The sequence below is a fragment of the Rasamsonia emersonii genome (assembly GCF_000968595.1).
Source record: "Rasamsonia emersonii CBS 393.64 chromosome Unknown ctg1118621760085, whole genome shotgun sequence".
Classification (NCBI taxonomy): Eukaryota; Fungi; Ascomycota; class Eurotiomycetes; order Eurotiales; family Trichocomaceae; genus Rasamsonia; species Rasamsonia emersonii.
Window position 1 is genome coordinate 1 of NW_013563202.1, and position 22,741 is coordinate 22,741.

Here is a 22,741-nt window from a genome sequence, read left to right on the forward strand (position 1 = left end):
TTTTAACTGCTGAAGAAGGCCAGCAGCTTGCTCAGCAAGCTGCAGAATTGCAGGCAGAGGTAGCTGACCAAGCTGATATGCAGCCTAGAAGACGTGCACCACCGCGGTGCAGCAACTGCAATATTCAAGGTCATACTAGGGTCAGCTGCCCTAGTAAATAGGCAATTATTTTACATGTAAATAGCTTCAATTTAGGGGTGGTGTGGTGAGATAATTAGATATCTAATAATAATGGCGTTGGTGGGTGTTTCGCTCGGTGATCTGTTTCGCTCGGTGATTGATTACGTTATAGGCAGACTCTTAGTAACAATATTAGTAATTTTAGGAGAATTTTTTTTTTTAGAAACCCGATATTGCCAGGAGCACTTTAGGTAATTGTGCTTCCTGACCAATCAGATCTCCTGTACTCCCTAGCTTGCGATATGCCTACCTAAAGAAGGGATGGGGTCCCTAGCTGCAAGACCATATGCATTCCACTACGAAATAGGTATATACCCTTTAATAATTACGTACAAACGGAGTATATTTAATAGTCGAATCGACTAAGGAGTCTCCTCCACCCGATATACCAGCTTCACACCGCTGTGTTTCTCCTCCTTCATCTCCTGCATCCCCTCGATCGCACCCGCGAGCCCGTTCTTTCGCAAGCTGACCGGGTGCACCTTGATGGTACCATTCGCGAGTAGAGGCTGCGCCTCCTCTGCCCACCATTTCGCCTGGAACTCGGCATGCGCCTGGTTGTTCGCGAACTTGGCACCGAACTTGTCAAAGTCCTCGCCGATGCCGGTGTAGGCCAGCGTAACCGTATACTTGACGTCCTTGCGGGGGAATTCTGGGGAGAGGATGGTGCCGTAATGCGCGCCGGGGCCGGAAGTGAGGGCTTCAGCGCAGATCTTGACTGAGTCGTCGGTGCTGATGCAGTCCCAGACGTATTTGAGTTTGTTTTGGGTGTACTCGTTGATCTTCTTCCCGCACTCGGGGTCGTGGTAGTCGAAGGCTTCGGTTGCGCCCAGCCTCTTGACAAGATCAAAGTTCTTGGGCGAGCAGGTGGTTATAACGGTGTAGCCAGACCTGAGAGGTTGTTAGTCAAATGTCCACGACATGCATATATTCTACTGCGGCTTACGCTTTGGCGAATTGAATCCCCAAGGTCCCTGTTGCCGAACTGCCACCGTAGATCAGAATAGTCTCCGGCTGCTGCAGCGGCTGCGATGGCAGCGCAAGGCCCAGGCCGTAGTCCTTCTCATACAAGCCCTGGCCGACGGTGCTAATCCCGCAGCCTAAGGTGGCAGCCTCCTCGAAGCTGAGATGGTCCGGAATCTTGATCGACATATGCTCCTTGGCGACGATGTACTCGGCAAAGGCACCATCCTCAGGATTGTTGTAGTTGCCGCCGTGCACGAACCCGGCCACGCGGTCGCCTTTCTTGAAGTCTTTGGTGACGTTGGGGCCGACCTCTTCGACAATGCCCGCATAGTCCACGCCAATCAGGGAGCCTTCTTTGGGAAGGCCACGGTAGACATGCTTCCAGTCCGTCGGGTTCAGGGCGATAGCCTTGACTTTGACGAGGATGTAGTGGTCGCGGACCTTGGGGACTGGTCGGTCCGAAACGACGGTGGCCTTTCCGGGGCCTTGGTAGACAAGGGCCTTCATCTTGATAGCTGGCAGGAGCTAGAAAAATCGGAGGTGAGTACAGGTGAATAGACGAGACGGGACAGGAACGAGGGATAGGATTCGAACATTAATCTTCGATTCTATCGGCATCTTCAGCATTAGTAAAGCTGGCGGGCCGGTGGGCCCAGCCCTGCGGGGGAGGGGCACCCGTGGTCAACGCGTGATGGCATTCGACAAACTTCGTTCCAGCATGTGAGGGCAGTGATAATTTAAGTTAGTAGAGCATAGTTCGTGTTATTCCTGTCGGTTGGGTCAGGTTCTGACTTCTTGCCCAGGCCAACCGTTAACCGGACCTGAGAAACGGATACGGCTGGGGTTATCGAAGAGCACACAAGGACATGAGGAGTAAAGAAAGTATGGGCATTATCGAGAGCATAGTATTTATAAATGGAATATGAGCTTGAATATGGTCGAGCTGACAACAGGTCGGTAAACATGGAGAACAAGATGACGCGTAGATAGGGAGAGGTAGGAGTTAGGTCGACGGGAGCTGCCTTCTCTGGTTGGCGTATATAGGATCGGCCCAATCAGGGCAGCAGTCCTCTCTTCTTTGTTGAATAAATATTCATCCTGAAGAATATACCGAGGATGCGGAGTGTGCGATTTTTAATATTCTCTCCCAGTGGCCTGACCTCCTGCAGTACCATAGTTGACCAGATATTTCAACACTCTGCCACTGCAGTTCCAACTCAGAAGCTGATTCTGGAGTTGTTTCTCCAGATAACACTGATATTTTCGACAAAAATGCTGCTTGACTTGGAGCTCCTTTCCGTTGGTCAGACAGATATCTGCTTACCTGTGCATTGTCCGCACTGACGTGCAAAAATATATATAGTTAATACCGGATCCTAAGAAAGCAAAGCAACTCTATATGCTTGAGCGGTGTGCATCAATAAGATGAAACTTGGAGAGCTGTTTATTGGACATCATCCACTCCATATTGATCGCTCTGAGGAATCTATCTGCTTGGGAATCATTCCTTCCCAATGTACCGTAGACGAAAGTCGAAAGATGACTAATTCCTCAGTATGCCGACTACACATGCCTTGCCTTGTCGCCTCTTTACTAGAATCTCAACATCACAAATAAATATTAGATCCCAATGTACAGTACTGTACAGTATATCTAGTCCACGAACGAGCGAAATCCATTTTGCTAGACTGAAAAATAGTTATGTTATGAGACTCTGACAACGGAAATGCTTTGGACACATGAAAAAGTTCAGTTTCCTTAGGTAGATCAAATCACAGCACAGCCAATCAAACCGACGGCCTACTAGACAAAAAAACTCGCCTGCTTGCCATGAACCCAAAGATTCCCAGAAAACGTTTTCATCAACGACAAAAAACGTGCAGCAAAGTCCCATGGTATCGAACATAGCCGGGAGAAAAGAGAAGGGTGAGGTCTGACGATCGCTGGAGATAAAGGATATATGTAGATTTTCTAGAAAAACACGGGTTGAATATTAAGAAACTCAGCTAGTATGGTTCTGGCAACGTCGCTTATGTCGATGTTGGTGATCGTCGCGATCAGCCCAGCTTCGCCTTCAGCGACTCGATCTCAGCAGTGAGCTGCTGCATCTGCGCTGCCTGAGAGGCAATGGTCTTCGTCTGTTCCGCGATCAGAGACTTCAGCTCCTGGATGTCCCGCTGAACAGCGTCGGCAGGCACGGTGCTGGTAGGCTCGACTATAGTAGGTGTGACCGTCACTGGGGTGGATGCAGACACCGGGGAAACTTCCACAGGCTAGAAGATGTCAGTTAGTCACCACAAAGGCTTCCGTATACGGAGAAATCATACCTTTGAGCTCGTCGACTCCTCCTTGCTCTTAGCGGCGGATTCTGTCGGGGTTTCAATCTTAGGGGTTTCAACCTTAGGAGGCGTGGTTACAACCCGTTCGGTTGGTCTTGCCACTTCTTCGAAGCTCGAGCTGTCATCCACGTCGTCCTTGTCGTCTTCGTCAGCATACTTGGAAACCATAGCAGCCATCGAAGCACCCTGTTCCTTCATCGAAGGGGGCGGGCGGATCACAGTTGGTTCCGGAGCAGGGGCGGGCTCTGGCGCTTTGGCAGGCTCAGCGGGCTTCGGCTCGGGAGCACTCATGGTTGGTGTGGGCTTGTCCAGAGTAGGGGTAACCTCCTGGAGCCCTTCGCCGTCATACAGACTGGCCAGGGAGATCTTCGGAGGGATCGCCTCTTTGCCGGCAAACCACTCTGACGGCCCCATGGCGGGCTTCAAGCCAGTCGTCGGTGGGTAGATGTCGTCCTGGAAGACCTCCGAGCGCCGAGGCACGATGAACGAGATGGGCTCAATGTAGGTGTCGTTCACAGACTTGTAGATGCGGACGACTTCGTTCTGGTGCATGTTCACGCCACGCTTGGGCATGAAGGCAAGACCACGTTGAGGATCGCTCGACTTGTACTCGGACAGGTATTCGAACTTGTCGTTCTCCAGCTCAAAGTATCGGATATTACCATCACTGGAAGCCAATCAGTGGATAGGTCTCAGACAACGTTCGTAAGGTGACTCACCCTTTGCCAGCCAAGTAAAGACACTGGGTACCCTCGTCCCAGAATGGAACGCAAACTCCAGAGATGGAGTCCAGTACTTTGAAGCCGTTGATGGGCTCTCTCGGGGCGCGAATATCCCACAGAGCCAACTGACGGTCACTCATCTTGGAGAAACCCGTCGTCGCGACACGGTCGTGCTCACCCAGCCAGACCGCCCTGCTGTTCTTTGCTCCCGAGTGGCCTTGGGTCTCCTGCGCTGGGCGTTCCTGGCGCACATCCCATATCCGGAGTTTTTTGTCCCTCGACGTGGTCACCAGCAGAGAGCCATTGGCACTCCATGACAGCGACTGGACAACGTCGCCAAGCTTGAGGGTCAGTTTCGCGTCGCCAGCCTCAATGTCCCAGATCTTGATCGAAAAATCGCCCGATGCGGTCGCAAGCACGTTCTCGGCGGAGGGGTTGAAGAGCACGTGGCCGACCTTCCTGTGGCGTTCTTAGCAATGGCCTCAACCAACCTTAAGAATCGAGGTATCTTACTTGGGATGACCGCTCAGCTTGCCAACAGGAGCCACGTCCTGGATCTCGTCTGGCTCAACATCGGGGTGAAGAGTGAATCCCTCCGGCACGCGCCAGAGAAAGATCTGCAATTCTCAGCACCACGTGCAATCCCTCGCATGGCGCAGGAGCTCACCTTGCCATCATCCGAACCAGAGGCGATCAAATCGTCGTTAAAGGGGTTCCTGGCACACTCGTGAGCTGGAGTCGCTAACTCACTCAGGGATCCAACGCTCACCAGTCCGTATCGAGCACAGCGGCTGTGTGTCCACGAAACAAGGGTATCTTCTCAGGGAACTTTCCCCGCTCGTGGAGAGGGACCACCGCAAATGCTCCACCGCCACCTGCTTCCCAGTTCACAGACAGATATTTGGGGTTGACCTGCCCAGGGATTAGATTGTCGCACGCGGGATTCTTCTGGTCGCGAGAAAATGACGCACCTTCAGGAGGTTGGTGTCCCATGCATTTTTGGACACACGGAGGTTGTCATAACATTGTTCCTGAATTCACATGAGCGACATGGGAAACAGGCATTTGCTTTGGACTGTAGGCTGCGGCGTACCTTTCTGGTCGGCTGTCCGAAAACGTGTCCTAACGGGCAGAGAACGGTGTAAGCTCAGCGCGGCAAAACAACGCGCAGGGACAAAACTCACGATACTTCGACGAGCGGACGAAGCGGCCCGACATGGCAGTAGCGTTGAGATGACACGGCAGACAAAATTGAGTATGGCCTCAAGGACCCAGGAATTATTGGGACTGCAGGAGTATGTTGACTGGAAGGAGCTGGGTCCCAGCCAGCAGTCTGTCTCCAGTCGCCTAAGGCCTCGACGTGCGACGCTTAAGCCTCAGCAGTCAGGGATTGCCCCTCGCGCGCTAAGGATTGACCACAACCAGCGAGAACGACAGCTCTCGCTTTCGTATTACACACGTAGACACTTGGTACTCAGCTACGGCCTACATGACCATTGTTCGCATCGGATTGCACTTCTGCAAGTCACTTTGCTGCATCGTCGACTCGAGGCAGCACTGCGGCGCCGTCACGTGGGTGACAGCGGGACCATTCCCGATCAGTCATAGCCCAACAGGCCAAACAGGCCAAACAGCCAAACAGGGCAAACAGCCCCGCCGCTCCTTGCAGCGCGCTGACTAAGCCGTCGTTTGTTTACCCGTTACTCGGGGTAACCGTCCGAGTCGCTCGACTTAATACTCTGCCAGCCGGACTTTGTCGCTGCACAGCTTCCTCTGTCAGCGCTTTCACCCCATTCTCAACATTCCAGGCTGCGCGACGCAGTCTCATTGATGGTTGTTTCTTGATGACTCTGTAACTCCCCCTCCCAATTGCTGCCTTCTTGCTTGATCCCGTCGCATTTCGAGGACATCCAGTATGGATGAGAACTCTGGGAGCGCGGTATGCCGTCAGCGACGAGCGCATCGACATACATAGCTGACATTTACACAGATGGAATCTCGGCCGGCGTACAAAAGTCGAATTCCGACACACGCCGGCAGTTTGAGCGAGATGAATTCGTCACGCACGAATGCTCGTTCAGGCTTGATTCCTCCTGGAACCATCTCCGGCGCAACCAACAAGCCGTCTGGCATAGCTAGTAGGTTCGAGCGAATGAACGAGGTGGATGGTCTCTCACAAAAAACAGAGCCTACAAAAACGAATGCGCAAGCAGCACCATCGTCAAAAGTCGGCAATGGAACGACGAAATCCCACAATCGAAACAATTCACTATCCTCATCCCTATCTTCCAGAACGTCTTCGTCGCGGACAACCTCCAATTCTTCCTTTTCAGCCACGGTCGGCCCAGGTTTGCAACCACCCTCGCATGGAAACCCACGACCCCAGACTTCTTTCGGCTTTCGCAAGACCGGAGGCTCTTCTGTCCCTAGGCCGGCGACGTCATTGGATACCCATGATGAGGATATGTCTGGATCCCAGGTTCTTGGCAAAAGAAAGGGTATGCAGTTATCTCATAAGTCACATTTTCACCTTTCACCCGGATATTACGATAAGTACATGAACTACACGGCAGACTTGTCACCACGTCCAAGTGCACTGCCCATTCCCGATGCATCTACCGTCAGGAAGCGTGACACTTCATTGAGTGCCATGATGGGAAATCTGACCCTAACGGAAACCAAAACCCCTGTCGATTATACCCAAAACCCATGTAATACGAATAAGCAAGTGCGAAACACTATGCACTCTCGTGTACCCAAGGCCTTACACCACTCAAGATCATGCACCCTGGTCACCCCTTCTCCATCTCCTCCCAAGCACAGGTCTCCCCAGAGGCACCCACCAAGGATATTACCGTTTCTAACTAAGGACTCGAATATAAAAGCCTGGGATCACGAGAGCAGACTCCAGGACTTTGAGCAGGTCTGTGACGCCTTATTCGCCCGGATGAGCCAAGCAGGCCAGGACAGCTACGGTCTGAAGGAAACGGTGGAGCTTTACAAAACGCGAGGTACGTGTGTTCAGAGTCGTGAAGAGCAAGTTATCTGACAATCAATAAGTGAACGAACTCGAAGCGACGCGAACACAGCTCATGGACGCCAATTGCTCATTGCGGGTTGAATTGGAGACGTTGAAGAATAAAGTTACAGCTGCAGAGGAGGCACTCAAGGCCGCCGAGAGAGAGCATGAGATTGCGATGGATGAGTCCGACAGGCGTCTCCGCAACGAAGCTGAGACGATCCGGCAAGAATGTCAGAAGCAGATCGAGGCTCTGTCTTCACAGCACCAGGAAGAACTGCGGGAAGTTCGGAGACGTTATGATTCCGAGCTAGAGAATGAGCGCGCTCTCCGGCAGCGGGAAGTCAGTCAGATTACCTCCCAATGTGCTCTGGACACGCAGCGTGGGCAGCTCGAACTCGCGAACAAGGATCGCGAAATTGAGCGACTTCAGAGGGAGTTGCAGGCCGCGAAGGAGGACATAGAATTGGAGAAGTCGAAAAACCGAGATCTCCGGAAGAACTTGGATACTGCCAGCAGTAATAGCGTAACTCTCGAGTCGTCGATCCGCGCGCTCAAAGCACGAATTGAGTTCCTAGAATCCGGCAGCAAGGAACAATCGGAAGCATTCGCTCGATTGAACCAGCAACTTGCGGACGCCATCGCAGAGACGAACGCCGCAAAGGAGAAGTTGAGAAAGGAGGAAACGTTGCGCCGGAAGCTGCACAACCAGGTGCAGGAACTGAAGGGCAACATTCGAGTGTTTTGCCGTGTTCGTCCACCACTACCTGCCGAGCCGGCCAACGAAATCGCCCAGATCAGCTTCCCGGACGAGGGAGCCGACTGCAAGGAGATTTCGATTCTGGGACCAGAGGAGAAGAACAGTCTGGGTGTCGTCACTCGCAAGAATAACGCGTTCTCCTTTGACCGAGTATTTGGGCCGAATACGCAGAATGCCGATGTGTTTGAGGAGATCAGCCAGCTGGTGCAGAGCGCGTTGGACGGGTACAACGTGTGCATCTTCTGTTACGGCCAGACTGGCAGCGGCAAGACATATACCATGTCTTCAGAGGATGGAATGATTCCGCGGGCCGTCCATCAGATCTACGATACGGCCAAGAACCTGGAAGAGAAGGGCTGGACGTATAAGATGGAGGGCAACTTTGTCGAAGTGTACAATGAAAACTTGAACGATCTGCTCGGGAAAGCAGAGGAGTTCGATAAGAAGAAGCACGAAATCCGGCATGACATGCAGAAATGCAAGACGACTATTACGGACGTGACGACCGTCACACTTGACTCTCCGGAGATGGTCGAGTCGATACTGCGGCGTGCGGCGGCCAACCGATCGGTCGCAGCGACCAAGGCTAATGAACGGTCTTCGCGATCGCATTCCGTGTTTATTCTCCGACTGCTGGGAGAGAACAGTATCACAGGCGAGAGAAGTGAAGGCACGCTGAACCTGGTTGATCTGGCCGGCAGCGAGCGACTCAGCCACAGTGGAGCAACGGGCGAGCGATTGAAGGAGACGCAAAACATCAACCGCAGCCTGAGCTGCCTGGGCGATGTCATTAGCGCGTTGGGCCAGGGGAAGGAGGGCGGCCACATCCCGTACAGGAACAGCAAGGTGAGTTGAAGTTGGAAAAGTGTCATGGCCACATTGCTAATTGAGTACAGCTCACATATCTGCTTCAATTCTCGCTGGGCGGAAACTCGAAAACGCTGATGTTCGTCATGGTCAGCCCGCTGCAGGCTCATCTGGGCGAGACCTTGACGAGTCTGAAGTTTGCGACGAAGGTGCACAACACTCACATTGGGACGGCCAAGCGGCAGACCCGTGTTCGTGAGTCATAGGATGATATGATACCAATTTGTGATTTGTCTGGTGCAGCGAGTATTCTTTGTCGTATTGGTTTTGGGCGTTGTCTGAGAGCTGACTGTGGTCTGCTGACCTGTCATGTGTGTTGTATGTATGTATGATGATTTGGTATAATGCTACTTAATTTGGTATTGCAATGCAGTCCTGGGAAAGAAAAGATGCACTTAAGAGTAGAATCTTCAACTCGACAAGAAACCCACAATATCCTCCTCCGTCTTCTCCGGCCGCTCAATCCAGGGAAAATGCCCACAGCGATCGTAGACCTTCAGCTCCGCCCCATGCGGAATACCGCGCTGCGTCTGCTGACCATTGTCAACGGCGCAGATCATGTCGTACTTCCCGGCGATGATGAGCGTCTTGGCCCGGACGTCCTTGAGCTTCTGGACCATGGGCCTTGTGGGACGATACAGCTGCTCTGCGTCACAGGTGCCCTGGGCGTGCTGGCACCATGCGGAGACGAGGTCTTTGCCCATGGCGCGAAGGAGTTGGGGCACGCCGCTGTCCGGATCGAAGAAGTATAACGGCAGGATGTCTTTCCAGTACTGCGTTGCTTGCTCGTCCGATTCTGTTTCTGCTGTCGTTTTCGCCTGCGACTTTGACTTCGCCTGCTTCTTGACGAACGCAGCGCGGTACCGCGCATCGTCCTTGCTGCGCTGCATCAGCGACGTATCCGGCGTAAGGCCGACAAGACGATGGCACAGCAGGACGAGCCTGTCGACACTATCGGGGAACTTCTCCGCGTAAGCGAGCGCTATGGCCCCGCCGTTGGAGTGGCCCAGGAGGGCAGGGAATTTTGCAATCTTCAGATGCCGCCGCAGCAGCTCCAGATCGTCGGCCATGGCCCATGTGCCCATGTCGGACTCGCCCCCCGGAGGACGCGACGAGCCGGCCGTGCCTCGGGGAATGAAGTAGAGGAGTGTGTAGTGCTCTTCGAGTAGCGGCGAGAGGCCTTCCCGGAGGTAGCGCGCGCCGATGCCCCAGCCGGGACATTGTATGACCAGCAGAGGTTTTCTTTGTGTCTGGTTCTGGTCATTGTTTTTGTTCTCGTGGATGATGTAGGTGAATGTCATTTTTGCTGCGTCTGCTGCTGCTGGTGATGATGATGACAGTGGCGAGGCAGTAAAGGTATGCTCTCCTGGAGAGAGGAGAGAGGAGTCGGATGTAGTCATTTGCAGCTGTCTACAGCTACAAGATATATAGATACAGATTTTTCGAATGTTTGTACAGTGTATATATATGTTCTGTGTTCTGTCCCGGTACAGCTGTTTCATGGAGATGTTCTATTCACTGCGGAGTGGCATACCTGATAGAGAGCACTGACTAAGCATGACATAGATGATGGTGAATCTGAATAATAACATCCGCCAAGAATAATTGACAAAGGCATCCAAAGCAGTAAGACAGTAATGCAGTAGGAAGACAGCTTGTAGTTCCAGCCATAACAATTTTTCTAACGAAATGGCTTATTCTCCTCAGAGGTGATATAACGAGCACCATCCATCTCAATATTAATTGATATCCGACTAAATATTGATTATTACATCTGGATCATTCTTAGGATCGATCGATCGATCGATCTCAATTTCAATGGTAAGTAAGTAAACAAATGTTGGCAAGGTTTAGTTTATTATTCCTGCTTGAATGATGTCTACCTGGTAATGTAATAAATAAGTACAGTACAACAGGGGGGGAAAAATAAAAAATAAAAATAAAAAGGGAGAGAAAGAGAGAAAGAAGCGGGAATGTTACTTGTTTTACTTTTTTTTAATTTTTTTTCGGGCCCTCATCCATTCATTCTATTTTACTCAATAGTACATTATATTTTAAATTCCAGAAAAAAATTGCGTAAACAATGAACTGACCGGGAAGGGCAAAAAAAGGACTGAATCGGTCGGTCAATTTGAATTTGCTAAAAATACTACATATGAAAATAAAATAAAACCAAATAAATGAATCAATAAAAGAAGCACTAATAGTCATTATTATGTCCACTGCTCGTTTAATTGTACTGTATTAATAATGGAAATATAGACACAATGTCGTCATGACTCATTGTAGTAATGATAATAAAGACAATTTTATTTATGATGACCAGGTATACCACCCACTTATTCACGAGATGGTAATTATTTGAGCAATAGTTTATTTATTCTACTATGTCAAATGCTGCAGCTCGAGTTGTATATTAGGATTATTTATTTCCATTTAGCTTTCCTACGGAGTATAATAAGCATAGCGAGTGCCTCATGGAAAGACTCCTCATTGCCATTTTTTTTTGGTCTAATTTATTTATTTATTCATCGTACATTCATTCATTCGCTCTGCTTTTACCCTGTTTTTTCCCCGCCGACTAATAATAATCCCCAGATCTAGGTAACCTTCTTGCACTTAATTAGTGCCATCTAAGCCAGGGATAGTATGGTATACGAACCGATGCGCATGTGAAGTATCCATTTTTGGCAATGAATACGGTTACGAATATCCCCTTACATCACAATTCAATGAACAGAGTATATTGTTAGACTGAGTCTGTGAGCTTGGCGTATGGGGTGATTAATTGCTTGACGATGTCTTGGTCTCGGTTCTCGCGTTATTTTACACCGAGATGCTTCTCTTGGAATGAAGATTCAATCAATGCTTGTTTCCCCTGGCTGTTCTTCCCCGCATACTAGTTGATGATAATATTGTGGGGATGGAGTGTGGCTTGGTAGTAGGTTGCAGCAGCAGCAGGATATAATAATCCGAAGGAGAGAGAGACATAGATGTATGTGCATGCAAATCCTGTACAAGACAAATTGCCCAAGGTAGACACACAATGGCACTTGCAACGAAAGCAACGTGGCAGCTCGTCCTCATCTTCCTCTTTCTCCTGATATGCCTCTGCTCAGCAGACACCAACGACCAAGTAGGCGCCAACATCAACTACGGCACATTCCAGAATCCCTCGGCGAGAATCCGTCCTCGATTCCGGTACTGGCTACCAGACGCCAGCGCGGACACGACAACCGTGCAAGAGGACATCAAATCCGCGGGTGTCATCGGCGCCGGAGGAGTCGAGTTTCTCCCCTTCTACAACTACGGCGGCGAAATCGGCCCTGCGCCGCCCGGGGCAGACTGGGTTCGCTACGGGTTTGGAACGCCTGCGTTTCGGCAGGTCTTCCGCGCAGCTCTCGAGGCGCATAGGGAGAATGGCCTGGTGATGGATTTTGCGTTGGGGCCTAATCAGGGACAGGGTGTTCCTGCGGAGTATGATGATGAGGGACTGCAGTGGGATTTGGTCAGTGTCGATATTATCGCGATGGCTTTGCTTAGCAGCTGCTTGCTGACTTTCTACAAAGGCACCATTCTCCATCGCCCTGCCGGCCAATGGGTCGTTTGAAGGCATCGTTCCTGGCTGGGGTACAGGACAGCTCGTGGCATTTGGTCTTTGCTGAAGTGCTGTCGTCAACAAACCTCACGCTGTCTGGGGACCCGACCCTGGGTGTCGCGCCAAGTTCGTATCTCCAGCTGGTCGTCAAACACGACAGCTTGCAAGACTTGACAGACAAGGTGTCTGCTGATGGGCATGCATCTGTACAGCTCTCCTTCAAATCCCGCCTCTTTGCCTTCTACCAGTACCAGACCCATCATCAGGCCTTGGCTGTCTCGTCCAATGCTACCGGGACGATCTTCGACAATGGATCCTATACCGTCGACCACTACAGCGCCAGAGGAGCAAACACCGTCACTCGCTTCTGGGAGGAGTATATCCTCACTAGCGAGGATCAAGGAGCTGCTTACCGAAGTAGGGAATTACGGTAAGCTAGAATTGCCATTTTCAAGACATAGAGGTTCGAAAGCTTCTTTCTGCTAACGATATGCAGCCTGGGAAGACAGCATCGAAATCATATCCAACATCTCGTGGACACCGTCTCTGCCCGACAACTTCCAGGAGATGTACGGCTACAGCCTAAAGCCGTACCTCCCCGTCATCATGTTCGGCAACAACAACCCAGGCATCCAGAGCTCATCGCCAGGATCGATCCAGGTGCTCCTGGACACGCCGGACCGAGGCACGGGGTATATCGACGACTACCGCGGCGCTCTGGTCCAGGGGTATCGACAGTATCTGCAGGCGCTGACGAACTGGACGAACACGTATTTGAACTTGCAGACCTCGACCCCAAGTCTCGTACAACCTGCCCATGGACATGGAGGCCAACATCCCCTTCGTCAACGCCCCGGAATGCGAGAGCCTGGGCTTCGCAAACAGCGTCGACGCCTACAGACAGTTCTCGGGCCCCGCCGTACTGGCCGGGAAGCGCGTCGTGTCGAACGAGATGGGCGCGGTGGAATTCAAGGCCTATCAGTATCCCATCCCGGAGCTGCTGTGGTCCGTGAATCGCGCGGTGGCAGGGGGCGTCAACCAGATGGTCTTCCACGGGCAGTCGTACACGGGCGACTACTACGCCACGACGTGGCCCGGGTACACGGCGTTTTCGTACCTCTTCTCCGAGCTGTATTCCAACAAGCAGCCGGCGTGGGAGCATTGCTTCGCCGACGCAGTCAACTACATCGCCCGAATCCAGTATACGCAGCAGACAGGCCGACTGAGGACGGACGTGGCGGTCTACAATAAGCAGTCTGCGACGAACACCAGCTTTGCGCCGGTCTATGCTGATGTATGATCTGCTGAGGTATGGCTACACGTACAGCTACCTCTCGCCGGACAACTTCAATCTCTCGCAGGCGTATGTGCAGAACGGTGTCCTTGCTCCCCAGGGCCCGGGACACAGGGCCTTTGTCATCCCTAGCACCAGCAATCTGACTCTGGCAGCTACCGAGAAACTCCAGCAGTACGCTGATGCAGGTCTACCGATCATTCTCAGCGGCAGAGACCCAGGCTACTACGCATCTGGGGATGGCAGTGGAAAAGACGCAGTTGAAAAGGGAATTGCATCCCTGAAGAAGCTCCCGAATGTGTACAGTGTTCCGGCTGGCGAGGTTGCGAACCAGCTCTCTGCTCTGGGAATCAGACCTCAGATCCAGATCCAGACTAACGGGACATGGTATACCACCTGGCGGGAAGACGTCCGAACGGGAGTCGACTACGCTTTCATATTCAGTGATATCAACGCCTCTGTTGGCAAAATCGATATTGCGAGCACGAAGATTCCATATCTCTTGAATCCCTGGACGGGTGAGGGAAGCCTACTGCTTGAGTATCAGCAAGATGAAAACAGCACCGTGATCCCCCTGACGCTGGCTGGGAATCAGACTGTCGTCATTGCCTTCCGCGAGCAGGCGAATAACACTCTTCTTCATGCCACTCAACTCCCATCCACCGTTCTGGGTTATAGCTACAGCGAGAACGAAGGGTTCGTGCTGCACGTCTCTGCAGGACCATTCGACAAGCCCTCGCAGGTATCAGATGGTCGGACGATCAGCAATCTTTCATCAGCTCCAGCTCCCAGCTTCGTACTCTCAACCTGGACGCTGACGGCCGAACACTGGGAAGCGCCGTCCAACCTGTCTGATGCAGCAACCATTGCAGTGAAACACAACACAACGCATCAGCTAACTTCACCACTCGTCTCATGGACCGACATTCCGGGTCTTGCCAATGCGTCTGGCGTCGGCTACTACACGACAACTATGACATGGCCGCCGACGAGTGCTGGCGCAGCAGACGGCGCATACCTCATCTTCACATCAAAGATCCTCCACGCGGTAAAGGTATACATCAACGACCAGCTCCTCCCGCCGGTAGACTACGCCGCCGCACCAGTCAAAGCAGACATCGGAAAGTACCTCAAGACAGGGGACAACCGCATCCTGGTTGTCGTGCCCACAACAATGTGGAACTACCTGCGTAGTATCCTGGACGAGCTGCAAAATGCGGGGTTGCCGCCGCTGCTTACCGTGGTGGGCGATGTGCCGGGACAGACGGAGAATGGGCTGCTGGGGAGGGTGGAGGTTGTGCCGTATGTAAACTTGAAGGTGACTTGACGGAATGAATGACAACCTGGATAATCCGGTCTTTCAAGACAGAGAAGTACATTGTTTCCTGTCCTTATGACATACACAGTATCATTAGTATCTTGCAACCTCATCTTACCCGTACATAATCCAATCGAATCCTCTTCTTGTTCTCAGATCAAGAGACCTTCACTTCGTCACCGGCCGCTCCTGCTTCACCCCATCGACCCAGACATCCAACTTCTCGTCATAAAACGCCACATGGCCTCTGATCTCTGCGCTTTCCAGGGTGGGCGTCTTGTACCACCACACGAGGCCTTCTTTCTTTGCTCCTGTCGACGGGAGGGTGATGTCGAAGTAGCTTGCGTCGCCCTGCGAACGTCAAGATAAATATGTACTGTATGTACTGTACAGAAGGAAATGGAGGTGGGGTGGGATGCGCACCTTGTATGGACACGTCGTAACGCTGTCCGACGGCGTGAGCAGGTCCAGCCGGACGTCCGTCATGGGGATATAATACCTTATTGGCAGGCCCGTTTCGTACAGCAGCTTCGGCTTCCTGGTATTGGCAACCTCGACGCCATCGATCTCGACGCGAACATGCTTGGAGGAGGGGAAGATCTGGATTCGCTGTATGCAGTATCAATACCTATTAATCAAGGACGTATATGTGATGACAGGAGGAAAACCTTGTACGGATCCTTCGGATGCGCATAGACGCGCTCATCCTCCTCGAACCACGCATCCGCCTTGTCAAAGACGACTTTGACAAAATCCTTGAAAGGGCCGTCTTGGAACAGGATCACGGCAGCCTCGGCGGTGCGGTCGCCCACGACGAGGTCGTAGTACAGCTTCTCCTTGCTCGAATCCTCGAGGAGTCGTGCATTCTGCAGGTGGTCGAACGAGACGGCCGATTTGGGGAAGTAGTAGCAGGGGAAGTAGGGGTGTTCCCAGCTGGTCGCGATCATAGCAATGTGAACATCAGGCGGCCGTGCGAACAGAAGTGGTTCTTCGCATCAATTGCGTTGTGTATGTGGTACGTACACGAGCTTGGGCTTCTGCGCGTCAACCACGAACTTTCCGCCGAAGAGGACGCGCACTCTTCGGACGACATCTTCCGAGTAGCCTGCGTAGGGGAACGGCGGGGCCATTTCGTTATTTATGGGACGTAAACAAGCTGGTTGAGGGGGCAATTCAGAGGCTGGTGATAAGATAGGAGCGATGATGCCATCCATACGAGTGGGAATGCGGGGAAGAGCACGTGATTGTGTTGATATTGACTTTGCCAAGAGAGTTTATGCGCTGCCTTATTTTATTTTATTTAGCCATGGTTAATTCTATTGATGGTAGCTTGTCTGGGTCAATCAGCTTCTGCAGAGACTAGTGTATTGCTTGATTGATAGCGCTGCTTTGCATTTACATGCACGCAATTATCGGAACTATCTCCGTATGCCGAGGATTGTTGTATCTTAACCTTCCTCCTCCTTTTTTTTAAAAAAAAAGTTCCTACTGCCATACTACCTGGAAAAAGACAGACAGTCTAACAATAAAGCACACCTACTCTAAAGTGAAATTTAAAATAATATCTTTTTTTTAGCTCAAGAAAAGGAATCCATTCCTGAACAAAAACGCGGAGTAAGCTAGCTTATCCCGTTAAATATGGAGCAATAGTTTATTTTTTGATTTGACCAGCTAAACCACATCAGGCATGACCCTTTCCATCCCAAGCTTTCCGGCATTCCCTTCTGGGAAAGTTATGGGGATGCCATCGGACCACAGTCGTCCGCTCGCCCTCCACACTTTGATATCGGCGGAGATTGGGGTAGAGCGGCGGAGGACTCTGGTCCGTACGGGTTTTTATTTACAGGGTATTGAGAATTTCAGGATTTCTTTCTGTACAGTACTAATTGAGCGGAAAGAAGGGGAAATGAAATTGGATAGATGAAATAATATTTTCTCATTGTTGGATTTGATTTTATTTTGTTTATCTTCCAGGAATTTATTTTCTGTCAGAAACCTGGTCTTGATTGACTTTTTGACTTTTTTGTTTCGATTTTAGTATTCTTATTCTTATGCCTCGACACTATTGAGCATGATCTGAGTGCAAAACAGATCGTTGCATTCGTCACATCCAGGACGGCTACCTACAGCACTATTCCTGTCCAGGATTGAGCTGAACATACCATTATTATTAATATTGAGACTGGCTTGGAAAAGAAAAAAAAGGAAATGGAAAGCGAATACGCCCGTCTCACCGATCTCATCCGCTCTCGCGCTCGCTCCCATCCCAAAAAGCGACTCCTCGTTGCCATTGCTGGAGCGCCTGGATCAGGAAAGACCACTATCGCCAAGGAGGTTGTTCGACGACTGAATGCGTCGTCGTCATCGCCCACAGTCAATGGCACGTCTACTGTCAATGGCACATCGGCCGCTCTACAGACACACACGGCCGTCCTCGTCTCCATGGACGGCTTCCATCTCCCCCGCGCCACGCTCGACCAGCTGCCCAACCGCGAGGAGGCCTACATCCGGCGCGGGGCGCCCTGGACGTTTGACGTGGAGCGCTTTGTAGCGTTCATGAGGGAGCTGCGTGCATGGGCAGACGACGACGATGAGCAAGACGAACAGAAGAAGAATAATTCCGTGATATACGCGCCCTCCTTCGACCACGAAGCCAAAGACCCGGTCGAGAAGGGTCTGCAGATCCCGTCCTCGGCAGAAATCCTCATCATCGAGGGGAACTACCTCCTCCTGGACGAGCCGCGGTGGAGGGACGTCGCGGGCCTGGTGGACTACCGCGTGTTCGTGGACGCGGATCTGAACGAGACGCGCGAACGAGTGGCTCGGAGACATGTCCGGGCGGGCATTGAGAGGACGATCGAGGACGGGTACCGCCGGGTGGACAGCAATGATCTGCTGAATGGGAAGCTGGTCCGGCAGAAGCTGATTGAGCCGGATGTGGTGGTGAGGAGTGTGGATGATCCGGAGGAAAAGAAGGACTGAAAACGATAGAAAGACGTGTATGTATATAATTTATACTAATACTTTCCCATATAAAGCACACATTATAGAGTCAGAATCTATAGAGATATCAGCAGGAGATAGAACAGAATTGGTCACAACAAAATCAGGCAGTTGATATTTAGCTTGTTTAATAACTATCAGCGAGATAGAGTGAATATACATATGAAACATTCTACTATTATCTTCTCTCCTGCTAGACCGTTACTTTGGATCTTATTTTGGGGGCTACGATAACTTATAAGGATTATTCATTCATTTTTGCACTGGATAAGAGCTACCAGCTTGACATGACATAATCTGCAGAAATCAATTGACAATATCATGTCATATGCGGTCTAATTACTTCCAGTCAATGCAGACGGTAAAGATAGTGGATTTGACTAAAAAAAATAAATAAAAGAAAAGATCTCTGATTATGAAAGAGACAACAGAAACAAATGACAAGGATCGATCAGCCCCCATCAATCATCTCCTCTGTTTTCCTCTAGGCCCAACCCTAACTTCTAGGTGTATACTTCCTGACACCTATACGAAGTGGTTACTCCGCCATCATAGCATACAGCGTCAATCCCTCCCCCTTCTCATCCGGCTCTCCGCTAGCGTTGACCTTTCCCACACCCAACCGCACCTCCGCCACGGTGCGGAACGACAGATGCTCGTAGACTTGCCTGCCATGCTCGCTCATACACTCCAGCCAGACGGGGACGCCTTGAGCACGGGCCCGCTCCAGATACGGGTCGATGAGGGCGCGGACGACGCCTGCTGTCGTCAGTACCTTCTTTTTTTTTTTGTAGGGCAATAACTGACCACGCTCACTCCGCTCCGGATGCCTCCCAAGCAGATTGAGATACCAGTGCTTCCGACCACGAAGATGCTGCTGTCTCACGGGCGTGAAAGCCTCCCAGAACTCGCGCTCTTGCCAGCTGCGATCGATGTCCGGGGGAATGTAGTTGACGTCGGGAGGGAACCTACATGTATGTACCAATCAGCAAGCATCGTTCTCGACGTATTTATTCCTCCTCATCAGGGATACGTACCAAACAGCAACAGCAGCCCAATTCCCCGCCTCAACCAATTCCGCTCCCATGGCAGCCTTCTTGGCTACATTCTTCTGATAATGCGGCACAATTATCTCGGAGGGGATTGCGTCAGCAGGCCATGGTGTAGACTCTGCGCCGCGGAGCAAATATGCTATGTACGGAGAGCGGGAGAAATGCAGCTGCAATGACTGTCCCGACGCGATCGGCGTACTCGGCGCCTCCTGTTGTGATTGGGATGGTTTCGGTGGTGGACATGGCAGTAGGGTAGGTAGATGTGGACTGGTTGATCAGGCGAGAGGAGATTGTTGATGGATGATGCTGGATTCAGGTACAGCCGTGTAAATTTAGCACATGTGTGTAGAGTACATGCATGTATTTATATTGCGCTCTAAGACCCCATTTATTGTGACTCATGGCTTTTTTTTATTGTTGCTATAGATGCTTGCTGGCAGTTCACGTCGGGGACCATCTGATGAATAGTCGAGGGAACCTAAGTGCAGTTGTTCTCTCTCCTGAGTGGTGAGTCAGACGAGCCATAATTAACTAAAACAAACAACATAGCTGAAACAGAACAATGTCGCAGGAAATCCAAGACTGTAGGTCTCTGTTCTAACTATTATGTCAAAAAAAATTTTTTATTCGCTGACCCATCTCTATAACATGCATGTGCATAGAATATTTGTCTGTATGACAGCCGATTTGTATCAAAAATAGGCTAGACCGTCAATCGCGATATTCTGAATTGAATCTGTCAGAACATTTCTTCGTCATCTATTCAAATCAACGTCAAACCGAAAAATACTCTATCCCACAAAATCTGCTTTTACATATTTTAGAGCTGGAAATAACTCGACTTTTGTATCCAGCCTGCGACTATATATCTCGCGTTCCGAGACAGACTTCGTCGCAACTACTGCTCGACCCTGTTAAAGTATCTAGACGTTATTTTGTGCCTGCTCATACCGATACTGCTGTACCGCGTGTTCACACTACCGCTGCGAAACCGATCCCAACTCCGTGGCCGTCGTCGCCGCCTGGGTCTGAGGTGCCAACGTCGACGTCAACTCGACTGCATCAGCCGGATCAGCATCGTTCTCGTCTGCCCATCCCTCGCGCTCATCCTTGACGAGCCTGACGAAGAAGACATCTAGCACCAGCGCCACCGCACTGATGCCCGCTGCAAAAAACAACGCCGCTTTGTACCCCCTGACCGGGTCGGAACCCCCTCGGCCAACTTGGGTTTCGACCGTGGACGCAAATCCCAGGCCAAGACTGGTGCCGTATAGATTTAGCGTGCCGATTAAAGAACCCGCGACGCCCTGCTGGTGCCGTCGCACGGAGTTGCTTGCGATGATTTGCGCGGCTGTGTACACCAGGTCTGGACAGAAGGCAAACAAGATAACCGATGGAAAGACGTTCGTCCAATACAGATACCGATGCTGTTGCGCGGGCATCGTCGCCATCAGCAAGTTAGATGCAAGGATGGTAACGGTACCGATGGCCAGAATCCACTGCGCTGCCAGCCGTGGAATCAGCCATCCTGCCAGACACGCGGCGATGGTGCCGAACAGGACAAACGGCGACCAAGCCACCGCGAACTGAAGCAGCGAGTAGTGCCAGATCTTCTGCAGCCAGACCGTCTGGTACCAGTTGAGCGTGCCAACAGCCATGTAGTTCAGCAGTGAGACGAGGATCAGCGCGGCAAACGACGGCGCCTGGAAGATGTCCAGTGGCATGATGGGATGTGGAATATAGCGCTCCCAGACAGCAAAGGAGACGAAGAGCAGGATGGACACGATCAGCAGGGCAATCTCGTATGGCGTGGACCAGCCCACGCCGGGTGCTTGACTGGTTGAATTAGTCGACGTATATCAGGGCACGGACAGTAGTGACGTACTTCCACACAAAATTGAACACGATTAACGCGCCGGTTCCTAGACCAGCACCGATCCAGTCGATCTTCCCCCCTCGATCGACAGGTACCTCGCGGGGGAGAAGAGCCCACAAGGCGGTGATATTAAGCGCGGAAAGAATAGCTCTGAACAGCATGAGTATGTCGTGTACATGCCTTCGAAAACGGCAGAACCTACATGAAAATGAAAAGCCACCTCCATGCACCGTTGTCGACGAAAGCCCCTAGCAGTACTGCCCCGAGATACCCACCCAGCGGTGCAGACGCGCTGAAAAAGCCCAAGCTCAGATTCCTCGCCCGACCCGGCGGATTCGTGATGGCGAGCATGGCGACTGCGTTGGGCAAAATGAACGCGCCCCCAATCCCGGACAGGGCTCGCAGCGCCGCAAATGAGATGAAGTTGTTGCAGAATCCACAGGCGAGGGTGCAGACAGCCAGCCAAACACCTCCGGCCAGCAGCATGTTTTTGTGTCCGTACACGGCGCCCATTCGGCCGCTGATCAGGACGAATGTGCCCTGGGTGAGACTATCGTCATCAGCAGATCGTCACGCTAATAATCATCGAAGAGAGTCTAGCGAAGCTGTATGAAACTTACCCATACGACGCCGCAATCCACGTCGCTTGCGTCCCTTTCGCACTCAGCAACTCACTCAGTCGTAGGCCACCGCCAATCCCGACAAAGTTCGCAACCATCTGTCTCGCGCAGCTGTCAGATGAGATCTTATGTTTGAATGTCTTGACGATAGATGACTAGCTTACCTGAATAAGATTGCTCACGATGATTAGGACCGTGATGGCCGTCCGACGAGACTTATTCATGACATTCAGCGGGGCCACATCGAAAATCCGGCGCATTGTCTCTGTGGGCTCTGTCTGTAGCGGTGAGGCGGCATTGACTGCACGGTCGACATCGTTTGCAGCGACTAATTCAGGCGAGTGCTCTTTTGAAATTGGAGCATGGCTGCTTTCTGCTTGTGACAGAGAGGAGAGCTCCTGCTGTCGTTGTTCGACCACATCTCTTTCTTCTGTAGGAAGAGGACGGGGATGAGCAGGCTTTGGGTCGGAGACCTCCTCTATGAAGCTGTGCCGTATGGTGGCGGCGTCAATGAGGGCAGACATTGCAGGCTGGCTAATACGTATTTGTGAATCTGACGACTGCAATGAGCAAAATTGGAATTGAGCTGGAATTCCAAGCTCAAGGAGGATATCCGTATCTGCCGCATATCGATCATAGCAATAGAATCTGGTCAGATGCTAAAATATAAGGTCGAGATAGCTGGCATGTTCATGTGACCTGATCTTATCTTTAGTAACCAATTACCCAAATGGAGCAATGCAGCGTGACTCATCTTCACCGACTGTGCGGAGTACCCTAGTAGGAATCCCCGCCATTATCGTGTCGGTAGCATTTGTAATAGTGCTGGTCGAGAACGTGTGCGTAAAAAAAAAGGAAAAGTGCCAGGGCCGACAGATGTCGGATGGGTTTCCGTTTTGGCACATCGACAAGGATACCTAATTCCGCCCTGGTCGCTCGCTCCACCTTCCCTTTTCTCAGCTTCTAGTGACTTGATATCGATAGGAATCCGGGTAAATTGTTCTGAATATAAGATGAAATTCTGCTTGAATTCCTTGCAATCCTTTAGGAAGAAGTTCATTACAGTACGTAGCAAAAGCTTGTATGAGAAATATCCATGCTTAACTAATAGTGTTCTGTATGTAATT

The 22,741-nt window shown here is 51.3% G+C and overlaps 10 protein-coding genes across 10 annotated transcripts; 4 read left to right on the plus strand and 6 right to left on the minus strand.

Annotated features, from left to right (window-relative positions):
• Positions 1-410: 410 nt before the first annotated feature.
• Positions 411-1,653, minus strand: T310_3796 (Alcohol dehydrogenase; the record flags this gene model as incomplete). Its single annotated transcript, XM_013473317.1, has 3 exons — positions 411-476; positions 570-1,071; positions 1,127-1,653. 3 exons carry the CDS (start codon positions 1,651-1,653, stop codon positions 411-413), a joined length of 1,095 nt encoding a protein of 364 aa, XP_013328771.1.
• Positions 1,654-3,203: 1,550 nt separating this feature from the next.
• T310_3797 (Actin-binding protein) lies at positions 3,204-5,425 on the minus strand (the record flags this gene model as incomplete). Its single annotated transcript, XM_013473318.1, has 9 exons — positions 3,204-3,419; positions 3,474-4,152; positions 4,205-4,666; positions 4,721-4,824; positions 4,875-4,923; positions 4,977-5,119; positions 5,179-5,238; positions 5,301-5,329; positions 5,392-5,425. The coding sequence occupies 9 exons, from the start codon at positions 5,423-5,425 to the stop codon at positions 3,204-3,206; spliced, it is 1,776 nt and encodes a 591-aa protein (XP_013328772.1).
• Positions 5,426-6,257: 832 nt separating this feature from the next.
• On the plus strand, positions 6,258-9,059 carry T310_3798 (Kinesin family protein (KlpA); the record flags this gene model as incomplete). Its single annotated transcript, XM_013473319.1, has 3 exons — positions 6,258-7,218; positions 7,268-8,832; positions 8,883-9,059. 3 exons carry the CDS (start codon positions 6,258-6,260, stop codon positions 9,057-9,059), a joined length of 2,703 nt encoding a protein of 900 aa, XP_013328773.1.
• Positions 9,060-9,263: 204 nt separating this feature from the next.
• On the minus strand, positions 9,264-10,154 carry T310_3799 (Alpha/beta hydrolase fold family protein; the record flags this gene model as incomplete). The annotated part of the gene is made up of 1 exon (XM_013473320.1): positions 9,264-10,154. One exon carries the CDS (start codon positions 10,152-10,154, stop codon positions 9,264-9,266), a length of 891 nt encoding a protein of 296 aa, XP_013328774.1.
• A 1,745-nt stretch (positions 10,155-11,899) lies between these two features.
• On the plus strand, positions 11,900-12,518 carry T310_3800 (uncharacterized protein; the record flags this gene model as incomplete). The annotated part of the gene is made up of 2 exons (XM_013473321.1): positions 11,900-12,361; positions 12,423-12,518. 2 exons carry the CDS (start codon positions 11,900-11,902, stop codon positions 12,516-12,518), a joined length of 558 nt encoding a protein of 185 aa, XP_013328775.1.
• Positions 12,519-12,760: 242 nt separating this feature from the next.
• On the plus strand, positions 12,761-15,072 carry T310_3801 (uncharacterized protein; the record flags this gene model as incomplete). Its single annotated transcript, XM_013473322.1, has 4 exons — positions 12,761-12,881; positions 12,948-13,221; positions 13,352-13,745; positions 13,813-15,072. 4 exons carry the CDS (start codon positions 12,761-12,763, stop codon positions 15,070-15,072), a joined length of 2,049 nt encoding a protein of 682 aa, XP_013328776.1.
• Positions 15,073-15,231: 159 nt separating this feature from the next.
• On the minus strand, positions 15,232-16,193 carry T310_3802 (uncharacterized protein; the record flags this gene model as incomplete). Its single annotated transcript, XM_013473323.1, has 4 exons — positions 15,232-15,414; positions 15,487-15,663; positions 15,732-15,996; positions 16,087-16,193. The coding sequence occupies 4 exons, from the start codon at positions 16,191-16,193 to the stop codon at positions 15,232-15,234; spliced, it is 732 nt and encodes a 243-aa protein (XP_013328777.1).
• A 557-nt stretch (positions 16,194-16,750) lies between these two features.
• Positions 16,751-18,045, plus strand: T310_3803 (putative panthothenate kinase/uridine kinase-related protein; the record flags this gene model as incomplete). Its single annotated transcript, XM_013473324.1, has 2 exons — positions 16,751-16,885; positions 17,269-18,045. The coding sequence occupies 2 exons, from the start codon at positions 16,751-16,753 to the stop codon at positions 18,043-18,045; spliced, it is 912 nt and encodes a 303-aa protein (XP_013328778.1).
• A 559-nt stretch (positions 18,046-18,604) lies between these two features.
• Positions 18,605-19,153, minus strand: T310_3804 (uncharacterized protein; the record flags this gene model as incomplete). The annotated part of the gene is made up of 2 exons (XM_013473325.1): positions 18,605-19,034; positions 19,104-19,153. The coding sequence occupies 2 exons, from the start codon at positions 19,151-19,153 to the stop codon at positions 18,605-18,607; spliced, it is 480 nt and encodes a 159-aa protein (XP_013328779.1).
• A 942-nt stretch (positions 19,154-20,095) lies between these two features.
• Positions 20,096-22,138, minus strand: T310_3805 (Efflux pump antibiotic resistance protein; the record flags this gene model as incomplete). The annotated part of the gene is made up of 5 exons (XM_013473326.1): positions 20,096-20,954; positions 21,004-21,144; positions 21,197-21,544; positions 21,615-21,712; positions 21,779-22,138. 5 exons carry the CDS (start codon positions 22,136-22,138, stop codon positions 20,096-20,098), a joined length of 1,806 nt encoding a protein of 601 aa, XP_013328780.1.
• Between the last annotated feature and the right edge of the window lie 603 nt (positions 22,139-22,741).